The 24,290-nt window shown below is 40.4% G+C and overlaps 1 protein-coding gene and 1 long non-coding RNA gene across 9 annotated transcripts in view; both read right to left on the bottom strand.

The window, feature by feature from the left end:
* Positions 1–24,290, bottom strand: part of utrn (utrophin) — a 190,884-nt gene that overhangs the window by 14,208 nt on the left and 152,386 nt on the right. For 6 of the 8 annotated variants that reach the window (XM_031322136.2, XM_031322135.2, XM_031322140.2 and 3 more), the window contains 5 exons: positions 22,678–22,789; positions 18,784–18,920; positions 9,626–9,664; positions 9,020–9,085; positions 6,955–7,020 (listed from right to left, as the gene is read on the bottom strand). In XM_031322136.2, the coding sequence (XP_031177996.1) occupies positions 6,955–7,020; positions 9,020–9,085; positions 9,626–9,664; positions 18,784–18,920; positions 22,678–22,789 (420 nt within the window). The remainder of the gene's footprint in view (positions 1–6,954; positions 7,021–9,019; positions 9,086–9,625; positions 9,665–18,783; positions 18,921–22,677; positions 22,790–24,290) is intronic. The other 2 variants (XM_031322138.2, XM_035995670.1) reach the window with 2 other exon arrangements.
* On the bottom strand, positions 10,251–12,631 carry LOC116066247. The gene is made up of 2 exons (XR_004108922.2): positions 12,472–12,631; positions 10,251–12,203 (listed from the first exon to the last, which is right to left on the bottom strand). It is a non-coding gene; the product is annotated as an uncharacterized LOC116066247 (long non-coding RNA).

Here is a 24,290-nt window from a genome sequence, read left to right as displayed (position 1 = left end):
GGAGCCCAGACATCTTGTCCCCGTTAGTCAGCTCAATTCACCTTCTGTTCAGTTGGGGAGGGAGGACTTTTTTCAGCACATGAACGATGTACAACTGAAAAACTGTTTTGCAGTTTAAAAGAATTATGGTAAATGACTTATAGCAAATCATTATGTTTGGAAATAACTTGGAATGGATGCTTAGAAATTACCATATAGCATAATACTGCTCTACCAAAGCAGAGTGCAGGAACTATAGAAGCAGTGAACTTGAGAAAAATGAATTACTATTTTTCAAATGCAGGTTACAGCTGGGAAAAAAAAAATCAGTGAGTAAATTAACTTTTAATTTAGTTTCAGCCATGCATATGTCCCTGCTAGCTTTCACTTGATTTATCTCTCCTGCTTTAGCATTACCTGTCTAGTTGTCTGCGACAATTTAATATGCTGTTTTCAGGGAAATTATACATTTCTGTGGCATAATAATATTTATTATGGTAAAATAAATTCAAAAAATTCAGATTCCTGTCTTAGGTCTATTTTGAATGGCTGTAAAGTTACTGAACCAATCACCATTTAATTGTCTTCTTTCAAGAATAAAGGTCAGAGGACATCAAACAGCATCAGGTGATAAAAAATGCACTAGTAAAGGAAAAAAAACATTTTACTGCACAAATAGAAACAACAGCTTCCAAAGAACCCTAATCTAAACAAAGATTGTGGTAGCTGCCATGATATATAAGAGCTTCAGCTATTGTAGGTCTGCTACGCTGTTAGTTCCACCATCCCTGGTGGAAAACAGATGTGTCAATCTCTATTATCTGATAGCTGGAATAAAGGAGGGCTGGGAGGAGATGGAGGGAGCAGAGAAGAGAAGGAGCCTGGCAGACAGATGGAAAGAGGGAGGAAAGAAGGAGAAATGGCTGCTGGGGTCTGCTGTTGTGTATCTGTATGTGTGTGTACGTGTCAGTCTCTTTGTGTGCTATCTCAGTGATCTGAAAGAGGGTGGCAGGTCTTGCCAAAGCCCAGCTGTCACCTTCATTCTGAAACACAACCTGAGCCTTGAAGACTAAACACCTGACAACCACACAAGCACAAAAATTTTAATTTCCAGAGCCAGTTTGACAGCTCAAAATAAAGTTGAGCTGAGAAAGTTTAGTGGCGTGTTGAGGCCACGTGTGGCTTTCTACAGTTTCCACTGCTGACTCTATTTTGCCATTTTTATTTATGGATTCAGCATGTCCAAATATCCAGCAGTGCCGAGGTTGTCATTCTGTGACGTTAACATCCTGTGGTTATGTAACATTAAAAAGAATATATCTGGACTATAAGAGCACAATATATACAGTATATAACAATTATAACAATATATACTATAGATTTAAAATACATTTTCGTTTTATTACAACGTGGGTCTTATTTCTTTTGGCCATTGTTTTTATCAGTTACGACAACATGTTACTTACTACAGTAATCATTGAGATTTGGGGATATGGCTACAACAGAATCCAACAGTGAAACAAACACAGGCGTGCAGACAATAAACAAACTAATAATTTGGCCAGATTATCAAAACGACAAATGTGAAAGTAAAAGCAAAAGTGACCAGACCAGAAATGTCATTACTAATCCATCATTGCACAGAAAACTGTGTGCATGCACAACTTTGTTAACTACAGTGGGTTGGATTGAACTGCAATGCCGTAAGTGTGGAGGACACTGACAGCAAACTGTTTGGGTAATACATTTACTTGTTTAAAACCTGTCTGATCCTGTGACTGCTTGTTTCTTGCCCACTCGTAGACTTCTTTTTAGCAATGTCGCTGCATTCCCAGATCATAGTAATTAACTTGGAGCACAACAGTACTATTACCAATAGGAATGGTGGCCTAAACTACAGAAATAAGATCCAGATTGTAATACAATTAGACAAGGCAGGTAATCTAGTTTAAGTAGGTGCAACTTCCTTTACATCCCCAATAGCAATGACCAATGAGCTTCAAGGGACAGAACACTGCATTGACCTCTATCAGCTGAAAACTGTGCTGTACTTTAAGCCACACCTCAATCAGTGACATCCAGGCAGGAACTCTTGGCACCTTTTCAAATAAGTGGTGACTAGCTATAAACTTGTTTCACACACTCTTATCAGGGCCAGACCATAACTGAGTACATAATCCCTGGCTATAATGAGTAAGTTAATCAAATACGCTCTGGAGAGCTAACTGGCACACTGAAACGTCTCAGGTTTTACATAAGACACCCTTGAATTTCACCAGAGGAGACAATCAATGAGTATTCAGAAATGGTTCAGAATACCATTATCACCACGTGTATAATACCAGAGGCTACGAATAGGACGCTTTTTCTTTCTCAGAGATGAAATAAGTATGCTGTTTCATGACCAAGGACTGGGGCGAGCGGAAAGCTAATGAAAGGTACACAGAATGAGGCTTTCACCTCTTTTCACATAAAAGGAACAATATGCCAAGCCAGTCGCCTTCTGTGTGCACTGAGGAGAAAAAAAGGTTTTTTATCATTAACCAGCCCGAGCTCCTTGTGTGATTTAAAGCACAAGTTTAGAAAGTTCTTTTCTTAAAGAACAAGATTTGTGTCAAGTTCAACCTTTTCATATATTTTGTTAAAAATGAAAGGCACAAATGATAAAAGAGACTTTTAAAACTTTATAAACAAGGAACTCAACCTCTCTGAATTAAGGAAATGTTTATTCCACTGTTGTTTTTTTATCTCATGTAACCAGTAGCTCTTCCTTGCCTTTTTCTTTCATGCAGTTCTTTCGTAAAGTTCTTTATGCAGTCATTACTATTTATTTTCCACAAATTAACTTTTAGTCTTTCTGAAAACTCTTATAGAGCTTTCTCCATATGCATACACACATATACATAGTTATTCATCAATTTCACTCTAACATGGTGACTTGGTGAAACTGTTGAGTTACTGATAAATAACACAGAGAAAGCTGGCAGAGACAGGAAGTCAAATTCCACACTGCTACTGCAACATGCAGCAATAAACCCACACACACACACACACACACACACACACACACACACACAGGTTTCTATTTGAAATATGGGTCTGCTGTAACAAGGGAGAAAGGGATGATGAAAAAAAGCTTAGTTCCTGTAGAGAAACTTGAAAATTGGTGGCATTGTTGTCTGCTGGGGTTAGGGGATAGGGTCTGGCACAAACTGAGTGACCAATTAGTCAGGTCCCTGGCAACAGGAAGCTGCAGCAGGACATTATGGCTGGCAGGGGGAGCCCAGAGGATAGCAGAAAGGGGTTCATTACGTGTGGAAATGGGCACTACAGGAGGCAGAGCTGGCTCACAAACCACATGCTTGGGAATATTGAGAGAAAGAGGAAGTGCAGTGAAAGGACTGGAGGCTCGGGCAGTGTGGTGCTGGTTGAAGAGGACGGAACACAGAGAAGAAAGAGACAGTAGAGGAAGAGAGCATCAGTGTGGGAGAAGAATTAAATGTGATGAATGCCAAAGCTATTAGCTACTACGCACTGTGACTATGCTTGTGGTGCTTGGTGAGGGTGAGCAGGGACGTGGCTGAGGGGCCTTTTACAGTCTTTACTCAACAACAATAGTCTCTGGGCCTGATGCCTAGCTAACATATCACAAAGCAGGCAGCTCCTCTCAAGCTGAATTGCAGCTGCCTACACTGAGCTCAGAGAGAAAAGGAGAGAGATAAAGATAGATGGAAACAGGTCTACAAGTCTTTCATTCTCCCCTCTGATGGGATGTTAAAACCTCGCTTTCTGTAGGACCTCCACATTTGGGGAGTGATCACAGTAAAGTCCGGGTGTATTGTTAATGATGAAGGGCTTAAAAAATCTTTCAGTGTTTACCTCTGTGCTTAGTGTTCAATCTGAAGGTTGCCTGGGCCCAAAGGTAAAACATGATTAGACTACAACTAAAAAAGATGAAAGGAAGTTTAAAAAGAAAAGGGGTGGAGAAAGGGAGAGGGACAGGAATAAAGGGCAAAATATCAAAAGACATGAAAAAGGGACAGCACTGGGGGAAAGACTGGCAAGCAAGAGATAACCAAACAAAAAAGCTGAGCTAAAAAAAGTGCAGCAAGAATAAATTAATGTACTATATGTTTACTAATTATTGATATCACTGCACAGCTGGCAGTGAGTCCAAATCAGTGTTTGCAGGCTTTGAGCGATCAGAATATACCAGCCAAAAGCCAAACATGCATGTAATTGGCAAATGCAGTCATCCATGGTTACACTATGCGTGTTTTCATAAGCACCAACACTGCCAAGAAGGCAGCTTCTCTTACTGTATCAAGCGTGGGGATCGTGTGTGTGTGTGTGTGTGTGTGTGTGTGTGTGTGTGTGTGTGTGTGTGTGTGTGTGTGTGTGTCCTCCACACAGACGACCAGATGGAGTGGTGTGATAGACAAGAGGCTTGGGGGAAATCAGCTGTAGGCGGAAAATAATAAATCTTATAAAAAGAGAGGAAAGACAGTCAACCACTGCAAACCAAAGGCATTAAAAAGGAAGAAGGACTCGTAGCTGAGGAGTCTAACAACACAATGCACAGCCTCCTCTTTTGTGAAGAGATATAGCTGAGTGGACTGTTTTACTTTAGTGGTATCTACTAATGCACAATACTGCTTTATTTTTTTTACAAGTTACTTTTTTCCTTAAAAGTAGGGCTTGATGGACACATTGGTGTATACAAAATAAACTACAGGCTGATTCTGGCCTTTTAAAAACAGCCCATACTTAATTCACAACTAATAAACTAAATAAATAATAAACTAACTCGAAATTAAGAGCCGATATGTTGGAAATCCATTCAAATAAGTTAATTATTGTGCACACAACCACCAAAAATAGCCTACAACAGCAGACAAATTGGATATAGTTCATTGCTCTTCCTAATTAGTGGCACTGGTCAATATGTTGCAACAAATAAAGTGTATATATATATCATGTCTCAGACTTAAATGTTCCTTATTTAGAGCTTGGTTATTCATTTTATATACAAATAACGTAATGTAGCTTTGCATTACAAAAAAATGCACATTAGGTCAAAAAAAGATGATTTTTTTTTACTTCAATGTGAAGTATGAAGTTACACACAGGCGCTATGGTGTGCTCCATGCTGATAAGCATGAAGCCATTCTTGTCAAAGATGTGTGCTGAAAAAACACACTAGTTGTGGTTTTGTTTGCGATTGGCATTTCATTTTTTCTTTTTCTTGGAGGATTATGCACTTTTTATCTTCCCAGCTACATTGTGGCTGTTGTTTTGCAGCAAAACCGAATGGAAATCTTGCAGAAATGACACGGGTGTGAAAGTGAGTGAAAGCACAAGAACTATGATTTTGTTCTAAATGTGCTCTGGTGGGTGTTTTTTTCTCTCTGCTGTTAAACCCATTAGCCTTCATCAATCCATCATCTCCCTCACCTCATTAGCGCTCTATACACTTTTGTGTATGTGTGTCAGTGTTGTTTCAGAGCTGGCAAAGATAATGGCTTCTTCTCTTAAATAAGCCCGAGAACAAAGCACAACAGAGCAAGGAGGAGTGGGAATAATGTGTTTGTCTCGCATTATGAAAGCTCGGAGAGGAAAATAAATCCACCTTCTCCTGCTCACCAACACATTTTGTCTTTCTATTCTCTGTCCTTCTACTGATCAGCAGAAAAGCAGAGAGAGCTTTTGGGAGTCTTCAATCGAACACCTCCTGTTTCTAAAACTGCTATTGTACACAGCGAGGTTGGATGTAGGTGAAGTGTGGGAGCAGTGGTCCACATGATGCAGGCACATCAGCAGGGGATGCAACCTCCTACAGAATGAAGCTTGATGCTTCTCTTCATCTTCACTCAAGATTCTCAAAGGTTTTCACCATCCTCCCATGTGCCTTGTCACTGTTGTGATGTAATACTTCTTTTTTAAGAATTTTCTTTTTAAAATTCTCAAAACTTGTTTTCGCTTTCCTTTGTGCGCTATACAGGGAATTTATTTGCTCCAGGTGCACACTTTTTAACACTTTTGAAAACACATTTGTGTAAAAAAAAAAAAAGTTGATTTTTGGCTTTGTGCTACTTGAAGTTGTTGTTGAGATGGAAAAAACAAAAAACAATTCTCAACATTCTCAAGCACAAATTCATTTCACACATGGTTAATTTCCAAATCTATGATGATGATCTAGGATCTGGGAATTATGTGTGGTCTTATCAAAACAGGCTATCGAATGGAAAGTTATTCCCTCCAAAGACAGGAACACAGTGAAAAGTGTTTGCCTGTGTGTGTGTTTCTGTTTGAACACACATGTTAGTGTGTCCATGAGTCCAGAGGGCATTTGAACCTCAAGCACTCGTTCCCCCGATTAGGATCTCAGTTGGAAAAGGGACAAATACGCCCTTCAACTCAAATAGCCTGCCGAAGACTTCAGAGCTCGTGCTCATCAGCTTTTCCCCTTTTTTTGTAATTTCTTCTTTTTCAAGTTTGCCATGTCCTCATCTCCGCTGATCAAAGATAACTGGTCGTTATCAGAGATGCTGAAACCAATCACACTCACTTCTCATTGTTGGCACTCAAATCCATTACATTTCTACTAAAGTCCTGTCCTTCCTGCTGAATTCAACTACATCCCATTATCTTTTTCCCCCCTCACTCCACACTTCTTTTGCTCTCTCAACACCATTTGGAATTCTCACACTCTTTCTTCATCTCTTTTCAGCAATGTGGGAAGCCACCTTGTCATTTCCTTAGCTGGTTTTGATACACTGAAAGCAGGAAAGGCAAGTTTTTTTGGGGCTACCTTGACAGGTAAACAGTGCGCAGGAAGATGTCTCAGAGTTATAACGAAATAAAATATCAAATATTTTACTTTACTTTTTGACCAAGATCTGTGAAACAAAGTTGGTTGGAAATGTGCGATCATGTTATGTATAGAAATGTTGGAAATGACCAGTGGTGACTTACATGCTTCCTGTAGCTGAGCTGCTGTCTGTGGGCAGAGAGCCGTTGGAGCGCTCCATCTGGGCCAACCTGAGAAAGAAACCCTCATCAGTGGCTGCAACTTAAATTACTAATTACAACTGAAGCATATAAACCTTGTGTTCATCTCATCAAATTGCAGAACAGCGATGGCAACAAATGCGGATCTCAACGCCACAGTAGCACACCAATAAAAAAATCAAAGATAGTAGTCTCAAAGCAGGTAAATGACAACTTTGTGGTCTAGTATATGTGTTCACAATTATATTTTTTGGAGATGTACAGCAGAGATGTGTGAGTGTGCGAGTATGTGCAGGTGTCTTTTTCTGGTCATATATTCAGACAAAGCAGCCATGCTAATGAGGCCGGTTCCTCAGATCAAAGCCTGTATTTACTGAACTCTGACAGTGTAGCAGCAGGGTTGTCCAGCAGAGTAAAACACAATCCACACACTAAACTTTAGGATGAAATTGGACTATGACAGAATATGCATGGAGGGAGAAATTTAAAGTTATTATTCCACTAGTGAAACCTCATCAGTGTGTGCATTTTTCCATGCAAATTTATAAGTTACGCTATAATCTACTATGTCAGTGTCTATATTTCAGTAAAAATTGTAATTCACAAGGCTCATGTCTGTGTCATTGCTGATAAAACAATGCAAGCAGAAACGCTGAGCGGAGGTTAATGGTGTGTGACCAATGAAAGGTTACAGGCCAGACAGAGCAGCACTGCGTCAGAAGAGCCTTCATGATTAAAGCTTTCTGTGGAAGGACGCTGGGTTCTGTTTTGACACGAATAACCCTTGTCCGCTTTAGAGGAGATAAGCTTTGGACTGATTAGAGATTCATTCAAGGGGCAAGATGGGATTTGTGAAACTTTGGGAACTTAATAGTCAAACTTGTCTTAAAATCAAACACGACAGGTTTTCAATCTCACTGCAGCAGGACATTAGTTTGGCGATGTGGGTGATGATTAACTGCAGATCACACACTGTGTACATGGATGTGTTGATGCACACAGCAGGATCATCTGAAGTGGGTGGCTGAAAACAGCTATCGGGCGTGGGTGGCTGCATGGCTCAGTCCTCTGACATTTAATGTATGTGATCACCACGAAATAAAAAGCAGATACACAATGTTCAAAAGTGTATTTCATGATTGTTTGTAGCTTCCCTGACACTTAACAATTAAAGAAATGCAAATAGTCTACTGAAACCTAACCGAACTTCTTATGCCACAGCATATTTCCACTGCACTCAAGGTTTACAAAATATCTAGAGATGCAGTGTTTTCCAGTATGAATATTTTTTAAAGTTCAGCAGACAGTAATGACCCCATATTTAAAGTTACACTGAACATTTGTGGAGCATTGTACAGATTCCTGGCCATGAGAGAAATTCAGATATTACTGATTATTCTGATGGGAAACTGGAGAATAACATTTTTGCTTCTCTCATTTGTATATAACTGCATGTTGAAATGGGTTTCAAAATGACACTTCAATGAAGCCAAAATGCTTGTTTTTTCTCTCATTTAATATCCATCTTTCTGTGCCCCAGCTCAATAAAGCCCAAAATAAGTAACAGGGTTCTTTGACAGATACAGGCAGAATGTGCTTTGTTTGTGATTCTGACCTAAAAGTGTCAATTTGATACTTGTTTCATACTGTTATGAGAATATATAGCACAACTCCTCTTCAAGAAGCACAAGGGCAACTAATAAAGACATCCAACATAATTGGATTTGTATGATTGTCTGGAAGCTTTACTGTACAGTCAACATGTATTACAGTATAAGTATAACAGTTCAACAATTCTTTAAATGTTTCCTGAAGAAATGAGGTTTTTGGTTTTCATTTGATTTTGAAAAAGTATGTGATTTTTGGTAAATGAGCTAAAACTAGTAAGGTCCTTTAAAAGTGGATTTTTCATTCTATAATGAAGCTTTTTAAATGTGTAACATTTAAATGCAGTTAGCAAGTCTTTATGTGTGTGCGTTGTGGCATCTGAGATGATGAGATGATGAGGATTGGGGAATGCGATGCGTACCTGCTGGCATACTGCTCTATCCTGGAGTGGGTGTCATCATGAGAGAGCTGAGGTGACTGGGGCAGCCTGGAAATGAATGGGGTAATGGAGATGAATGAGATTCTGCATGCTCACACAACCTCATTAACACATCACAGGCACATGCACATGCTCCCTCACACACTCTCACACCCACAAACACCCACCCACACACACACACACACACACACACACACACACACACACACTAATGGCCCTTCACAACATCACCTAGAAAACAAATCTGATGATCCTAGAGAGAGAGAAATAGGGGAGCAGGATGATCTACGGGGAGGGTGGGTGGTTTTTGACAGCCACTGCTGGGATGAGCAACTGAATGCAAGTTGGATGCTTTAGAGAAGAGGAGAAGGTGACGGTAAGGAGACAGTGGGTGAGTTTTTTTCAGTTGCGTGTTCAGCCAGTGGATCGGGCAGGCAGGTAGGAAGGCTACATGCAGTGCAGTCATGGCTTAGTTGAAGTGAGGACTTAGGGGGAGGTGAGTGAGGAGAGAAGGGAGTAAAGGAGGTGTCGTTAAAAGGCATTCCAGTCTGCAGCCGATGTGTTGTTGCTGGTGCCGTAGATACTCACTCATACTGCTCCGGACACATGCTGATGAGGGTGACAGGACTGTAAGAGAATTGGAGGGAAGGAAGGGGGGGGGGAGGTAAGGTACCACAAAACATTTCAGGATCAAAAACACAGCAGTTGGAGGAAGACATGGAAGGAAATGTCTGTCCAACAGCTGAGTGGCCGGGCTCGCATACAATCACCAGTACACATACACCACATGTGGTTATGATTATCCCCCGTGACATTCTCTAAAACCTGCATCAAAATTTGTGACATAGAAAATGTCTAGTTTGACAGTCAGTTTTGAAGGGGTCAATATGGGCAAGTGGATCTTTCAGCACACTGTAATAGTATATGCAGGTTACAGAAAAGATTTGATTATGTCAGTTGACTTGCTGCTGCTGTCACCCATGTACCTGTGCACTTATGTTGTTATAAGTGTTTACTGTTTAGTATTTCAAATTGTAGTTTATGTGATTTTTAAACTGTATGTATTTCTAATGTATTTATTTCCAAGCCCTCCTTCCTTTTCCCTAAGTGGCTATGCAAATTGTCAGGCTGCCATTGTAAATAAGAACCTGTTATTAATGACTTGCCTGTAAAAATGAGGTCAAATAAAAAAAAAGTGTTTTTATTTTTCCCAACTCCTCCTGCATACAGAATGATATGGCCCAAATTCATTCCTTTTTCTCATTTATTTCCATCAGGATTTACTGAAATAGCATGCCAGCAAAAACATTAGAACCTCTTTTCTAGTTAATCTGCTATTAAGTACATTGCTGTATGTTATGAAAAGATGTGTTTGGTGCATAAGAACCAAGCTAATGAAGTTTCCAGTTTCTAGTCTGTGATAATTGCAGCTATACTTAGTAACGCAGAGCATAAATTGCTATTTGTAAGCAAATGGGACATCCTCTAAGTCTTATCTCAAAAAAATACAAAGAAAAGTGTTGTTTTCACTGAGGAAGCTGGCTAAAAATTGGTGAGATAACAGTTGAGGTTGACATTTTTTTCGCCTCGTGCTTTTGTTTCCACATTAAAGCAGGGAAATTTAGAGGGAGACGTGCGGCTTGGTGGTTATGTTCCTCCCAGCGGGGCAGCCAGTGTAGTCACACTTCTGTAGCTGCGAGGAGAATTGAAAATGCAGCCGGGGATTCAGACGGAAAAGAGAAAATAAAGAGAGAAACCATAAGAGAAAAAGAGATCGGGGTCGGCAGGGCAGACTGAGCTAACTATTCAGAGACGGTGGTGCGGCAGTTTTATGCACCCCCGCCCACATCTTTGCCTGAAGGAACAGTCAGTCTGCTCATTTTGTTTTTCAGGAGAGGGATGTCAGTTTTCATCTTTGCCAAAAAAATTGATAGCTTTGTAGAGTGTACATGGTTTTGTTTTTACCTAAATTTGTCAGACCCGCATAAAATGACTTTAACCTTTAACCCTGGATACACTTGACGAGACGTAGTTTATAGCAAAGACAGAAACACAAGTTACTGTAAAAGAGAGGGAGGGAGAGAGGAAGAGGAAATTGGAAATGAAGCATGAGGAAAAAAATGAGTGAAGGAAAGGTGACTAAAGTAAAGAGAGGGAGGGGAGAAATCATGACAGCAGAGACCTTGGAAGTATTTTAGGCCTGACAAATGTGGCTGCTGTAAAGGGTGTGTTTTTATGAAAGGCTTGTTGTGCTTGTTGAAGTACAACAACAGGGAGCAGAGCCCTGTTCAAAATTCACTTCCACTGGTTTTGTGCTAAAAGTCTGAACAGGCTAAACCGCGGTCAAAATGCAAAATGCTTTTTAGTAAGAATATGGCCTATTCTATTAAATCTGAGATTAGTTGAAAATGAAAAAAAATATTTATTATATTTTTGCATCTTCACCTATTGATTTGGCACTGACCTGAATGAGTCAAACTCAATTACACAGACAATTCCAAATATACAAACAGAATAAAGATTTTCTTAACATTTTAACAAAGTCTTTAAAAAATGAAAGTCAATGTCTTGCCAGTAGGGTGAACATTGAGCCAGGGGTAAACAAATGGACCATGGTTAAGCAAAAAACACCCAGTCAAAAGCTGTAAAAGCCATGTAGAAGGGCATGAAGCTATACAGCTACCAAACTTACTTGGAGCGCTGCTGTTCTCATTGGCTATTTAAGAAAACTTGAAACCGCTGACTAAGAAAAAAACTGCAAAAAGAGCTGATGTCTTTTCTCATTTCTTTATCTATTTGTCAAAATTGTGCAGTTTATGTTCAGAGTTGTTGGTTGTTTTTTTTTGCCCTGAAAGCTTTCTAAAAATCTATTTAGTCTATCATGCTGTCATAGTCACTCTGTCACAGTAAGCACTGCTTCCCTCTGCTCTCCCTCTCCTCCATTTTCTCTATCAGGGACAAAAACCATCTGCGCATGTTGACACCTCTACCTGCCTGTCAGGAAAACAGCTAAAGAGCTGGAAAGAGAAACAGCTTTTGTCTGTGCATGTGTGTGCGTGTGTGTGCGTACGTGCATGCTTGCATGCGTGCTTGCGTGTGTGGTGTGTGTGTGTGTGTACTGTATATGTTTACTTGAGCTACATATAGTAAACTGAAAAAATTAAAACTTAAAACTTGTACTTTCCTACATGTAATAAATGAAACTACTTTGCTGACAACTCAAAACTGTTTCACTTTTTTCATTCATAAATGTATTTGTTATTGAGTTTTGCCTGCTAATGCACACATTGCCACAAAGGATTTGTTTGATTTTTTGTGACAGAACAAAATCATTTTTTTGAAACTCAATTCTGAAAAAAAATGTAGCCAATCATTTTCAAATCCACGTTCAAACACATTAACCGCTCTGCAGGGCCTAATGCAGACTTGTCTACTCTACTTGGTTATGTAGGGTAAAAAGCATAAACCAGCACTGGGTGGGGAAACCATTAGAATGATTCTTTCACATTAACAAATATAGCTCTAACGAATAGAAATCCTATCTGCCGTAAAATGAAGCAAAGATACAAGTGGGAGGTGAGAGAGTAGGTGGGGGTTGCTCTCTCTCTCTCTTTTTTTTTTTTTTTTTTTTTTTAAGATTATATTTAGGGGCGTTTTTAGGCCTTTATTTCCACAGGACAGCTGAAGACATGAAAGGGGAGAGAGAGGGGGCTAATGGCATACAGCAAAGGGCCGCAGGTCGGAGTCGAACCCGCGGCCGCTGCGTCGAGGATCAAACCTCTATATATGTGCGCCTGCTCTACCAACTGAGCTTACCCGGCCACGGGGGGGGGGGGGGGGGGTTGCTCTCTCAAGGTGGAAAGAAACAGAGTGGGTTGAATTAAAAAAGACAAATGGTGATACAAAAGGGGAAAAGAGAAAGACAGCAAGTGAGGCCAATTATACAGCAGACTATCTAATTTTCTCTTCCGTTACTACAGTACTTAACAAATTACAACTTCTTAGTTCACTTTTTTAAGATGACCAATGGAGCCTGACAACGCATTGATATGGTTTTGGGGGGTATATTTAAAAAAAATTAAATCTCATAATATTGTTCAGAATTGTACACAGCAAGAACAACTTAATAAATTCATATTCAGGATGTTAGTAGTCTTTTTTCAATTTACTGATTTAGTCGATTTGTATTGAACACAAATAAAACATGTTACACATGCAATATTTTGAAGTTGAAATTGGGGAAAATCTAATTTTCATTACAACAAACATGGCAGCAAATGTTATGTTTACCTAATCTGTAAAATTCTGCTTATTTAGCAGGAACCATGTTCCAATTACAGAAAAATCTATTTCAATTTAGGTCACAGTATTCATTTTAGTGACACGGAGATGGCAAGTGTGATAATATAGGTTTAAAATGAATGTGGAACGCCCAGCATGTCTTAACACTGATTGTATGTTTGAGGCACATCTTATAAACCATGCAAAAGCGAAAAAAACATTCAGGCTTATTTCTGCACATGAAGCTGTTTTTAGAGTAGTCAAGCCTGTGGCAACATGTGGATAGTCCACAGCTCACAGGAGAGTTCTAATGCAGTAAGAGAGAGGCGGGGAAATGATGACCATAGCATGATGAAACGGTCCTAAATTTCTTTAAGTATCTATTTCCTTTCTGCATATTTTGAAAAGATTCCCGCGTTTCGCCACAATCCCTCAACCTTTTAGGGGCATTTATCAAGCACGCATCTCAGCAGGAGTCATTTTTCAGAGAGGAAGGGAAGTGAGAGTGGATCGAGGTGTGAGGTGAGGGGAGGACGGGCAAGGATGGGAGGGATGAAAGAGGGGGTGTAATCCATCTTAGCAGTGACTGTGTGCAACTGAATGTCGGGGAAAATCTATCGCAAATGAACAGGTGAAGCATTGTTTTTGGTGCTTACGAAATGCAAAACTACACTGTTCAAAAGTAAGAGAGCATAAGCAGGAAATGTCTGACAGGCAGAGAAAATGAGACTATAGATAGATTAATTGGGGAGAAAACACAAAGAAGAGCAAAAAAATAAAAATGTGACAGCACACGGGGCAAGCGGGGCTGGTATTCCAAAGGGCCACAACTCAGACACACAATTCAATGGGGAGGATCAGGAGCCCGCCTGGGGCGTCTGCATAATGTGGGCCAAGTTAAACAGCTCTCCAGGGGGATTTACGGCTGGCAGGAGCAGCGACATAAATCAGACGGGCAGGTGCTGCAGACCGAAGATCTACAGTGTACCGCCGGCACCTGGTAATGACTGGTCCGACAGGTAAATAAACACATAAACTGAGTGGAAAATTAACACTCCCCACATACTGTAGCACAGGTGTGTGTGTGTGTGTGTGTGTGTGTGTGTGTGTGTGTGTCAGGCATGAGACTTTTTATAACTTGTGACCTGAGGATATTTATGACAGAGACTTGACATTAAGATTAAAGGGGAACCACCTATTTTACACATCAAAGTCATGGGGGTAACTATTTTTGATTTGTGTGGCTCGAGAAGCTTCGTCAAGTCTCTGAAAATTAATATTTCAAGTGTTATCCCTCGAGTAATCTTGGCCTGGAGACTTGACAGTAGTAAATGAGAGCCAGAGTTACAAATTAGGAGTGTGGAGTTTTAGAGACTTTAGAGCTTTACCGAGCAGAGAGGTTCTGTCAAAAGACGCTATCAAGTTGTAGGATCCAAGGTATTTGGCTAGGGTCAGGATATCTCACCCTTTACAGCATCCAACAATATGTTAGGGGCAAGTCAGGGATGTGTGGTCTTCAAAAACTCACTAGAGCTCACTAGGGCTGAACGATTAATTGCATTTGTGATAATATCGCGATATGTTAAGTTGCGATTTCCTAATTGCAAAGGCTGTGATTTGGTCACGTGACTCGCAAGAGCAAATCAGTCTGCACCCGCAGAGAAAGCATCAACTTAGCACGCTAACGCTACGCCGTACCTTGAGCTGATTTCTGTCATTCAAACAACTCTGATTTGTAGTTTAAAACTTTTACAGCCATTTTAATAAAATGAAGGGTTTTATTCAGGCTTGAGTCCATACATGCAGTTAATGGATACAGGCACGCAGAACTGAAGGCTCGGTTAGCAACGATTAGCTCTGATTAGCGGTTAGCTCCAGTTAGCTAGCTTCGTTATAAAGATATGGAGTGGAGGAGACTGCCACGGGGAGGGGTAACAACCAGACTCTGATAAATGACGTTCGGGGAGCTTTCACAGCAGCGTGGCTGCGTTTTGTCAACGGTTTTATTAGTACAGTTAATCCCACGGCAAGACCAGCAGCAGCATGCTACTACTAACGTAACGATAGCCTCTCTGAGTGTGAGTGCAATGCTGATGCTGTCATGCACGCGGCACGGGAGGGAGGGGCTGGAGGCAGCTCCTCTGTGTGCGCTGTAAAAAAAATACACCGTTGTATATACTGTATATACTATATTTTTACTTATTTAACTGTCTAATAAAGTTCAAAGACAGTGTTTAAAAAGTGCAATCCATATGTTTACATATGTTTATTACAGTAAATGATAATTAAATGTAAATACTACTAAGTGTGGTAAAGCCACATATTTGTTTTTATATTTCTGCAATCTGCACTTTAGTTTGTGTGATTTGTTTCTGACTTTCATATGAATGTTTATAGCAGGCTTGGTCAGTGCTCAATATACTACTGTGACTGAAGTAGTTAAATAAAAGATGTCATTCATATAAATTCATGCATCACCTAATTTCATCATCACATACAGGCCTGACCTCCAGGAAAGAACAGTTTGTTTAATCTATCTAATCTTGTATTGTTCATACTATATAATGATTTATTGCTTGCCTTTGTTGAATAATACAGAAGACAAAGAGCTTAAAAAATAATTGCATATTGAATCGCAATCGCAATATTTTTGAAAAAAAATCGCAATTAGATTATTTTCAGAAATCGTTCAGCCCTAGAGCTCACTAGATTTTAAGGATTTGATTTTAATTACTCATGTAACTAAACACCGCCGCATATTTCTTTTCACTCACAAACACGTCACATTACTGAAGCTAAAGACATCGTCCCTTTTACTGTGACATTAAAGGGGTGCTAGAATGATTATATAGGGTATTTCACACTGTTCCTTAAAGTGCCCATATTATGAAAAAAAAAAATCACTTTTTCTGGGATTTGGAGTGTTATTTTGTGTCTCTGGTGCTTTCACACACATACAAACTTGGAAAAAAAGCATCCATGCTGTTTTGAGTGAGATACGGGTTTCTGAATGTGTCCTGCCTTCAGTCTCCAGGTGAGCTGTTCAAAATCTGCAGGGCTTTTTACGTCACTAGCCGAAACGAGGGGACTAACCGCTAGCATGCTAGCTCATTGTGAATGGCAAAACATTGCTACAACACACACTAGTTCACCATAATCTACAAAAGAACTACTTACATGTCCCTATTCTGCAGGTATTCCACGCAAAGTTGGAAGTGTATGGAGCTAAAAGAGTCTCAATAAAGATAAATGCACACACTACATTCACATATGCACACACAGGATTCATACATGCACACACATGATTCATAAATACACACACAGGATACACAAATGCGCACAAAATTCACAAATACACACACAAAATTTAAAAAGCACAGAAGATTCACAAATGCATACAAAATTCAGAAATGCACAGGACAAGATTCAGAAATGTTTTTCTGATGCACACACAAATATATCTTGATTTACAAACTGCTTGCGGTCTGTGAACTTCACTGCATTTGTGTGTGAATTTTGAGACTCCCCTGACTTGGCTCGACACACAAATGCCTTTTTTTAAACAGGGAATGTTCTGCAACCAATCAGATATCTCCCTTGTTTTAGCCAATCACAAGAACGCACCCCACGTGGGGGATTCAGCGTGATAGAGAAAGACTAGCATAGATATAGAACAAAGACTAGTCTGTCAAGGTGTACTTGATTGGTCGAACTTATAAGTCACGCCCACTGCTAACTCGGAACTTGCAGACGGAGCAACAACGGGACATTTTTAACAATTTTCACCATCTTATTCATCATTAAATTCACTTCTGACAACATTTTAGGCGAGAAATCAACTATGTAGAGGTCAAATATGGGCCGTTTTACGAAAATTGATGGCTAATTGCAAATTTTGTCCGACTGTGTGTCGGGAGTTCAGCGGCCAGTGCTGCCTGTGTTGCTGCCTCGCCGCCCGGCCTGCCTTCCTTCACAGACCCTGGCCTGCTGGGAGGTATATGGAGTTCCGTCACGGCTGGCAGCCCACGGTACTCCATACCCGCGCAAAGTCACCATTTTTTGGGTTAATGGACTACCAAACGCCGCTGCCCTGACAGAGCTCCAGGGCCTGCAGCTCCCCTCTTCCTGCTAAATGGCTGCTGTGTGTGAGTAAGAGCGCGGTCAGCAAGCTTGTTACGCCCGCAATCTCTTATAATGGATATGTGTGTTGAGTTATTTAAACAAACGATCGGGGAAATAAACGCCTCTTGTCCGCGAGTCTCATTGATAGAGCCTGCAGCTGGATGGAGCTCTATCAATGAGAGCTAGCTAGCCTCCTCTTAGACCTCTGAAACGAAACCCCTAATGTTCACAAAAATGCATTACATTGAAATCGGACACCATAGGTAGCTTTATAAGACCTTGGGGTAGATGTTCTATAAGTGGCATGACGAAATTCAAACTGTAAATATACGAAAGTTATGCCGGCAGCTGGCAGCCAGCCAGCCAGCTCCGGAGCTCCTCGTTCGGCCGGGGCAGCGGGCAGCGGCCGGGCAGCGGGCGCACACCAGACTGCCGGATGGGGTTGCTAAGAACTTGCAATGTATAACTATTATCAGACCGGCCCTTGTGGCCTCGAAACACTACCGGCCCACCAGGAAAAGTCCCGACTCTCCCGATTGCCACTCCGCTACTGGTTAAGTGTATTATTTACATTGCAATATAAATGAAAACATAACTTAATTTATTTTAATATCAGGGAACATGCCTGCTACACTCGCAGTTACCCGGTTACTGATGTAGCTCCACGACAGCCAGCTCATGGTGCTCTGTACCCAGCGCACAGTCATCTTTTCTGGGGTAACTGAACCACCAACTACCGCTTACCTGGAGCACCACGACCGGCAGCTTGCGATGAAATGTGAAAAGTGTCAGCATTCTCTGTACAGCCTGGAACACTACATTTACGACCATGGTTCATTTTCAATATCCTTAAAAAACTTCCAAACTTTCTTCTTTGTAATTCCCGTGGAAGTGCACAGAGCAGCTCGCAGCTAAACTTGCGTGTGAGATCTGGCTGGTCTGTATGTAAATTTTGGGGCGTGACAAAGGTACAGACCAGAGCCAATTAAGGTACAGCCATCGAGTTGACGTCAACTATTGGCTTCGTTGGGATTCGCCCGTTTTCAGCGGCAGTTTCAAATTGTGAGATTTGCATAGGAAAGAGGTGTCAATGGGACTTTGAGGTTCTCTGTATTCAACCGAGTTTACCTTGTTTTAGTTGGTAAACTCGGTTTTGTATTCTATCACCCCTTTAAGTGACTTTAGTACAGATGAAAGGCATTGTGATGAATGATAGACATGAACATAAACAAAGTGGATTCGGTTTCAGTCAATCTGTAAATGAAGAGTTTTAATGTACTCAACTGTAGCAAATCAGATTTGAGCTATGTTCTGTTTCATAAAGACACTCAAGTGTTACTCACGTTTCCATGTTGTCGCCCTCGAGAACTGTCTGGACTGGTAGGTAACCCAGCCGAGGATGTTTGGCAAAGTACTTCTTCGATCGGAATTTGTTCTTCAGCACTTTGGTGAAATCACGCATGTCCTCGCCGGATGTTGTCTTCAGTACGAGAGAGACAGACAGACAAAGTTTTTGTGTTATTTATTGCAGTGCGTGCATGTGTGTGTGTGTGTGTGTATTTCCACAGTCTCTTGGTGTGTGTGTGTATTTCCATGGTCTCTTGTGCACACATCAGCAGCATATGCATTTGTGTGGAAGAGAATGTTTTGTTAATTAGATACTTAGCAAAGGTGTTCATCCTGCAGAAGCGGTTTCTGCCTTGCAAGCACTCAACAAATTACCACACAACAGTCTGACCAGAGGGAGAGAAAATCCCTTTACAGAGGATTCAGACAACCACTGACACACACACACACACACACACACACACACACACACACACACACACACACACACACACACACACACACACACACCTGACAGATATGCGTAAATGAACAGACTTCTAAATTCACTTATTGACTAATCCATGCAATTTAAGATGGTAGCTTGAGCAAACCAACAGCAATTACTAAACAATTATACTAGGCTGAAGGATAATTTGTGCAAGTTTATGTGTGTTTTTATGTAAGCTCCTTTCTGTGTGGTTCACCAGGCAGGTTTATTTTTCTTTTTAAGATTTAGTTTTTTGCCTTTATTACATAGTGACAATGTGGATATTGAACGGAAACAATGGGGGAGAGAGAGAAATGAAATGGGAGATGTTGAAGTTACATGGTGTGTGCATCATAACCACAAGGCCACCAGGATGCTCCCTGACGGATTGTGACAACAAAATGACACTAGAGACACCAGCCACAGTCAGACCCAAACAACACCTCCACTTAGGAAAGGTAAAAACATTCAAATTACAGAAATCAATACAGCACACCACCAAATTTGGCTTCTTCAATATCACTGAAAAATCCCATTGGCTCTATAAAAATGTCACTCCCATAAAATTGAAAACCTAATAAAAAAAGCAATATTGTGGCCATAAAGTACACAGTATGACAAAGATGAGAGAACAAATCTTATCAAATGGCCGCACTGAGTCACACAAATGCCACTATCAGTCTTTAACTTTCTGCAAAATCTGTTTTTTGTAGAATCATTATTCAATATGGACTCGATATTTTCAAAGGTATGAAACTGAAACACAATTTGGTTTGAGTATGGGGAGAAGGGTAAATATAATGATGTATCATGGTAATATGTTCAGATGAAAAAAAGAGAAAAAAACTTGCACTTCAAAGATCTTGAATAAAGTTAAGTTGAACTGAAGGAGAAATGACACAATAAGTTGCTTCAGATGAGTTTTCATTTGATCTCCCTCCGACAGGTGTTTATGAACAGCAAGTGTCACGTGATATCACAGCTTCTCAGCAAGAATGTAAGTCAAGTTTTTTCTTACTTTTGTTCTACAGCCATTTCAGTATTGATCTCACTGTACTGTGTACTTTAGGTCATTGTTCGAGCAGAAAATAAGCTGTTGCACCGCTCTAAGGTGTTTGGCACTGCGAATCAAGCTGTCCCCAATAATGTGCTGGTACTTGGCTCCATTCATTGCCCCCTTTATCCTTGTTGGTGCTGAAAAGCCTGCGGGCAGTATGCTGCTGTCACAGCCATTCTTCAAAGTAGTAATGGTGATAAGTTGTGATCGCTTTCTGGCAGACGCAGAGCTTAACATTATGGCTAGGAAGTTCACATATTCATTTAATCAGTGCTTAAAATCCTTTGTCTTTTGCTCTCAGTCTGTCACTGGACTTTTTGCAGCTTCCAAGCAGCTGTCATGAGCCTCTTTTCTGCCAAACACACCAGACTTCTGCCACAGTGATTATTGTCCTTCTAGCAACATCTGCCCCATAGCTCAGCATGGCTCTTATGTTCATGATCTCATCTAACCAAAGTCTGCCGTGCTTAGCTGCTTAGACTGTTGGGCGACCAGCACTAAGAGTATCCCTATAGTGTCCCTAATAGATACATAATGATATATACAGAGGTACAGAAAACTTTAAATCACATTTAAAAATCAATTGAACTGGCCGCAGAGTGGGTCAAGTTGTACAGACATCTCAGGAAGATTGAATCTCATTTGGATTAACCTTAACTGTGTTTTAGGGTTTGTACCAGTCATTTTAAGGGGATGTGTGCAGCTCATTGTCAAAAATCCTAATAAAACCCACTTTGGTTTTAAGAACAAAAAATGTGGAAAAAGTCAAGGAGAAATGTAGAATCGCTCTGAAGCTACTGCTTATTCCTTCCTTTCCAGTAAAGCTGCCGATCATTAAACTCCTGAGTGATTAACGTGCCCTATAGCTGCGTAATAATCTTTAACCAACATTTTAAGTGTTGGTTGCTGCAGCAAGCTGAATATAAAATAGTGTTTTTTTTCAAAGTCATGGCAGGCAGTTGCTGGGCATCTTAACTGGGGGAAGAATGATCACTACTCCCTATAGCTGCTCTCCCAGAGTCAATATCTATCCCATTTGCAAAATTGAAAAAGCAAATTAAAAGACAGAAATGAGAAATGTCTCCACTCAAGTCACTCAAAGTTTGACGTTAAGCAATATTGAAACGAGTTTGCCCACAAGTGTGCGATTCTAATTGAGAAACAGGGCAATGTTCAATTTCGCCTAGCTCCCCCTTTTCTAATATTCTTCTCTCTGTGTAGTAGTAAAGTGAAATATTGCTTTCCAGCAGAAATTATAAAAAGACCTCAGAGAGCCACAAGCATTTTACCATTTGTTCATGAAAATTCAAATGAAGCCAGAGGTCTGTCGGGAGGGTTGATTGTGGAACAAGTTGGAGAAATCAACTGCATGGGAAGTAGGATGTAGAGGCAAGTGGCAGGAGTAATGTCAACTTGCATTAATCACAGCGAGGGGATAAAAATCTGTTCTATGCTTGCAATACTGTTTATGAAGTGCCTTAACAACAACACTATAAGGCCAAATGGTTTCCTGAGTTTGGTTGGAATATCTTGACCATACTCCATTTGATCTCAGAGCCTTGACCTCAACCTTTAGGATAAATTGGAACGCAGACTGCGAGACAGGCCTCAGTGGGCTTTCAGACCGAAAATAGTCATTATTATAATCTATATTATTATAATAGCCATTAAAAAAATGCAAGGGGCTATCTTGTCGGGGGCGTGCTGGTTCAGGTACTGGTGAAACGATTAAATACTATCAAGAAGATTCAGCTTGAGTGACAGATTTTTGAGTTGAGTTGGAAGACTTATCAGACTCCCAAAATGCTGCACATCTCTATCTATGTATGGATTTTACAACTCATTTTATCTTTTGTTGCGATGATCGCCAATTTAACAGTAAAAAACAGCGTTCATGTTACAAAATAATCTACTAGGAATGTGCGCTTGCACATATTTGATTGGCTGATGCGTCAACGTTGCTTTGCGACAAACATTGAGCAAAGTCTTCTGCAGGAAGACCTGTGTTTTTTTGCCAGAGCCCTCTGCGTTGGCACCCCTACTGAATCAAGACAGTGATCCCATTCAAATGAAATGAATGTTATAGCAGCATATTGATTGACTGAAAAGTTTAGCTGTCCACATGCTTTAAATACAAATAACAATTCATTGAATTACAAAATATTTGGAACAGCATGTGTTCAGCATAAGGTAATGATTCAAATTGAAAATCAGTACAAATGTGTTGCCTTCATTAAATGGATGAGTAAAGTTTGTGAGCACTTGGAAAAGAGATTTGAGATGGGCTGCTGAACAACGTGTGTGCCTGTGTGTGTGTGTGTGTGTGTGTGTGTGTGTGTGTGTGTGTGTGTTTTGCTCCCTCACCGGTGTACAGTACTCCACCATGGGGTAGTTGAGCTTGTGGCCCTTGGCTGTGCGCCCAGAAAAGAAGCAGCTCTGACACACGTCGTAGTTAAAATGCTTCAGACTGCGATACCTAGAGAGAGAGAGAGAGAGAGAGAGAGAGAGAGAGAGAGAGGAGAGGAGTAAGGGAGGTGAAAAGTGAGGTAGGTTGAGTTGAGAAGTAGTGTGTAGATGTCACTTTCATCATGTTCTCAAGGTGTGTGTGTGTGTGTGTGTGTATACACATTTGTAGCCCTACAACATGACTCATCTCCAGGCTATACTGAGGACTCCTGGAGAGCTGCCGATTTCCCCTGTCACTCTTAACAATCGCACACCCACCCACCCACACCCACCTACACACACACACAACCTTCTCAATATGCTGACGTGTGACAGACAGTTGGATTTTCACCAAAACACAACAACTGTCAGGATGTTGTCCTCAGCAGCAGCTGTAGCCAGAAGGCCATTTAACAGCTCAATTGAGACAGGAGCCGTTCAGCCATAATAGCTTTAGTCTTTTATCTTTCTCTCCTCTCCAGTTCTCCCAAGGTTAGCTGACTGATGAGCTACGAGAGACTGCCATATATCAAAAGGATGCAACAGTGCACACGACACTACCAAGTCAAATGCACCATTACATACTGACACGCAGCATATTACTACAAGGATGGGGCGTTAATTCACCTTCATAGCCGGAGGTACTGAGATGGCCCTTAATTAATGAGTTCATCCATTTTTGGTTAATGATGGAACCTGTATTGTCTGGTCTTCTCAGCTGACATCCTTTTCTGTGTTAAAACGTGCTTTTTATTAAGCACCTTTTCAAGATTCCATTACATATGCTTTACAAAGAAATTATCAATATATAATAAATGCAAGCAGTGATTTAAATAGGAATAAAAATGAAAGCATCAATACCAATAAAAAGGACAACAATAGTAATGATGACGTAATAATGTTAGAACTGACTGGTGGGAGGTATGTACTTTGCAGTCAGCCCATTGTAGCACGTAGCTTACTGGTTATTGTGACAATAAATATACTTAAGATCAGCATCACAGCAATTTGGATGGTTCTATTCCACCTAAACACAACAATGTTTAATCAAATCATAATTTTATAATTATAAATTATTTTTTTCAAATTAGTTGACCTACTCCACAATTGTTCCACATACTCCGTGGCAACTGCAGAAGGTTGGAAAACACTGGTTGGAAAACACTGAATCATAAGATGTCATGACCAAGAAGATATTAAAACAAAAGTAGAGCAATAAAACCGCTTTAAATAAATAAAGGTCAACATCCAATGTTACACTATTAGTCCTACAAATTATCACACTTTTGTCTCACTGGCATTTTGCAGCAGAAGCCATTATGTTTTAAATATTGCTGGCCAACATTAAAAGTATGCAAATGCAACACATGCTCAGAACAAGTTTGCTTGAATGCACAGGAAATGGTACATACTGAAAGTGGCTTGGTGGCTTGTTAGCTATCCCACCAATTGCGACGTCTGAGTTGAAATTTATCAAATGTAAACATAACTGCTGACACATTATCCTTTAAATTTAGTTTAATGATCTTGGA

Source organism: Sander lucioperca, chromosome 19 (genome assembly GCF_008315115.2).
Source record: "Sander lucioperca isolate FBNREF2018 chromosome 19, SLUC_FBN_1.2, whole genome shotgun sequence".
Classification (NCBI taxonomy): domain Eukaryota; kingdom Metazoa; phylum Chordata; class Actinopteri; order Perciformes; family Percidae; genus Sander; species Sander lucioperca.
The sequence above is the reverse complement of the archived record's forward strand: the minus strand, read 5'-3'. Positions and strand labels throughout refer to the sequence as shown.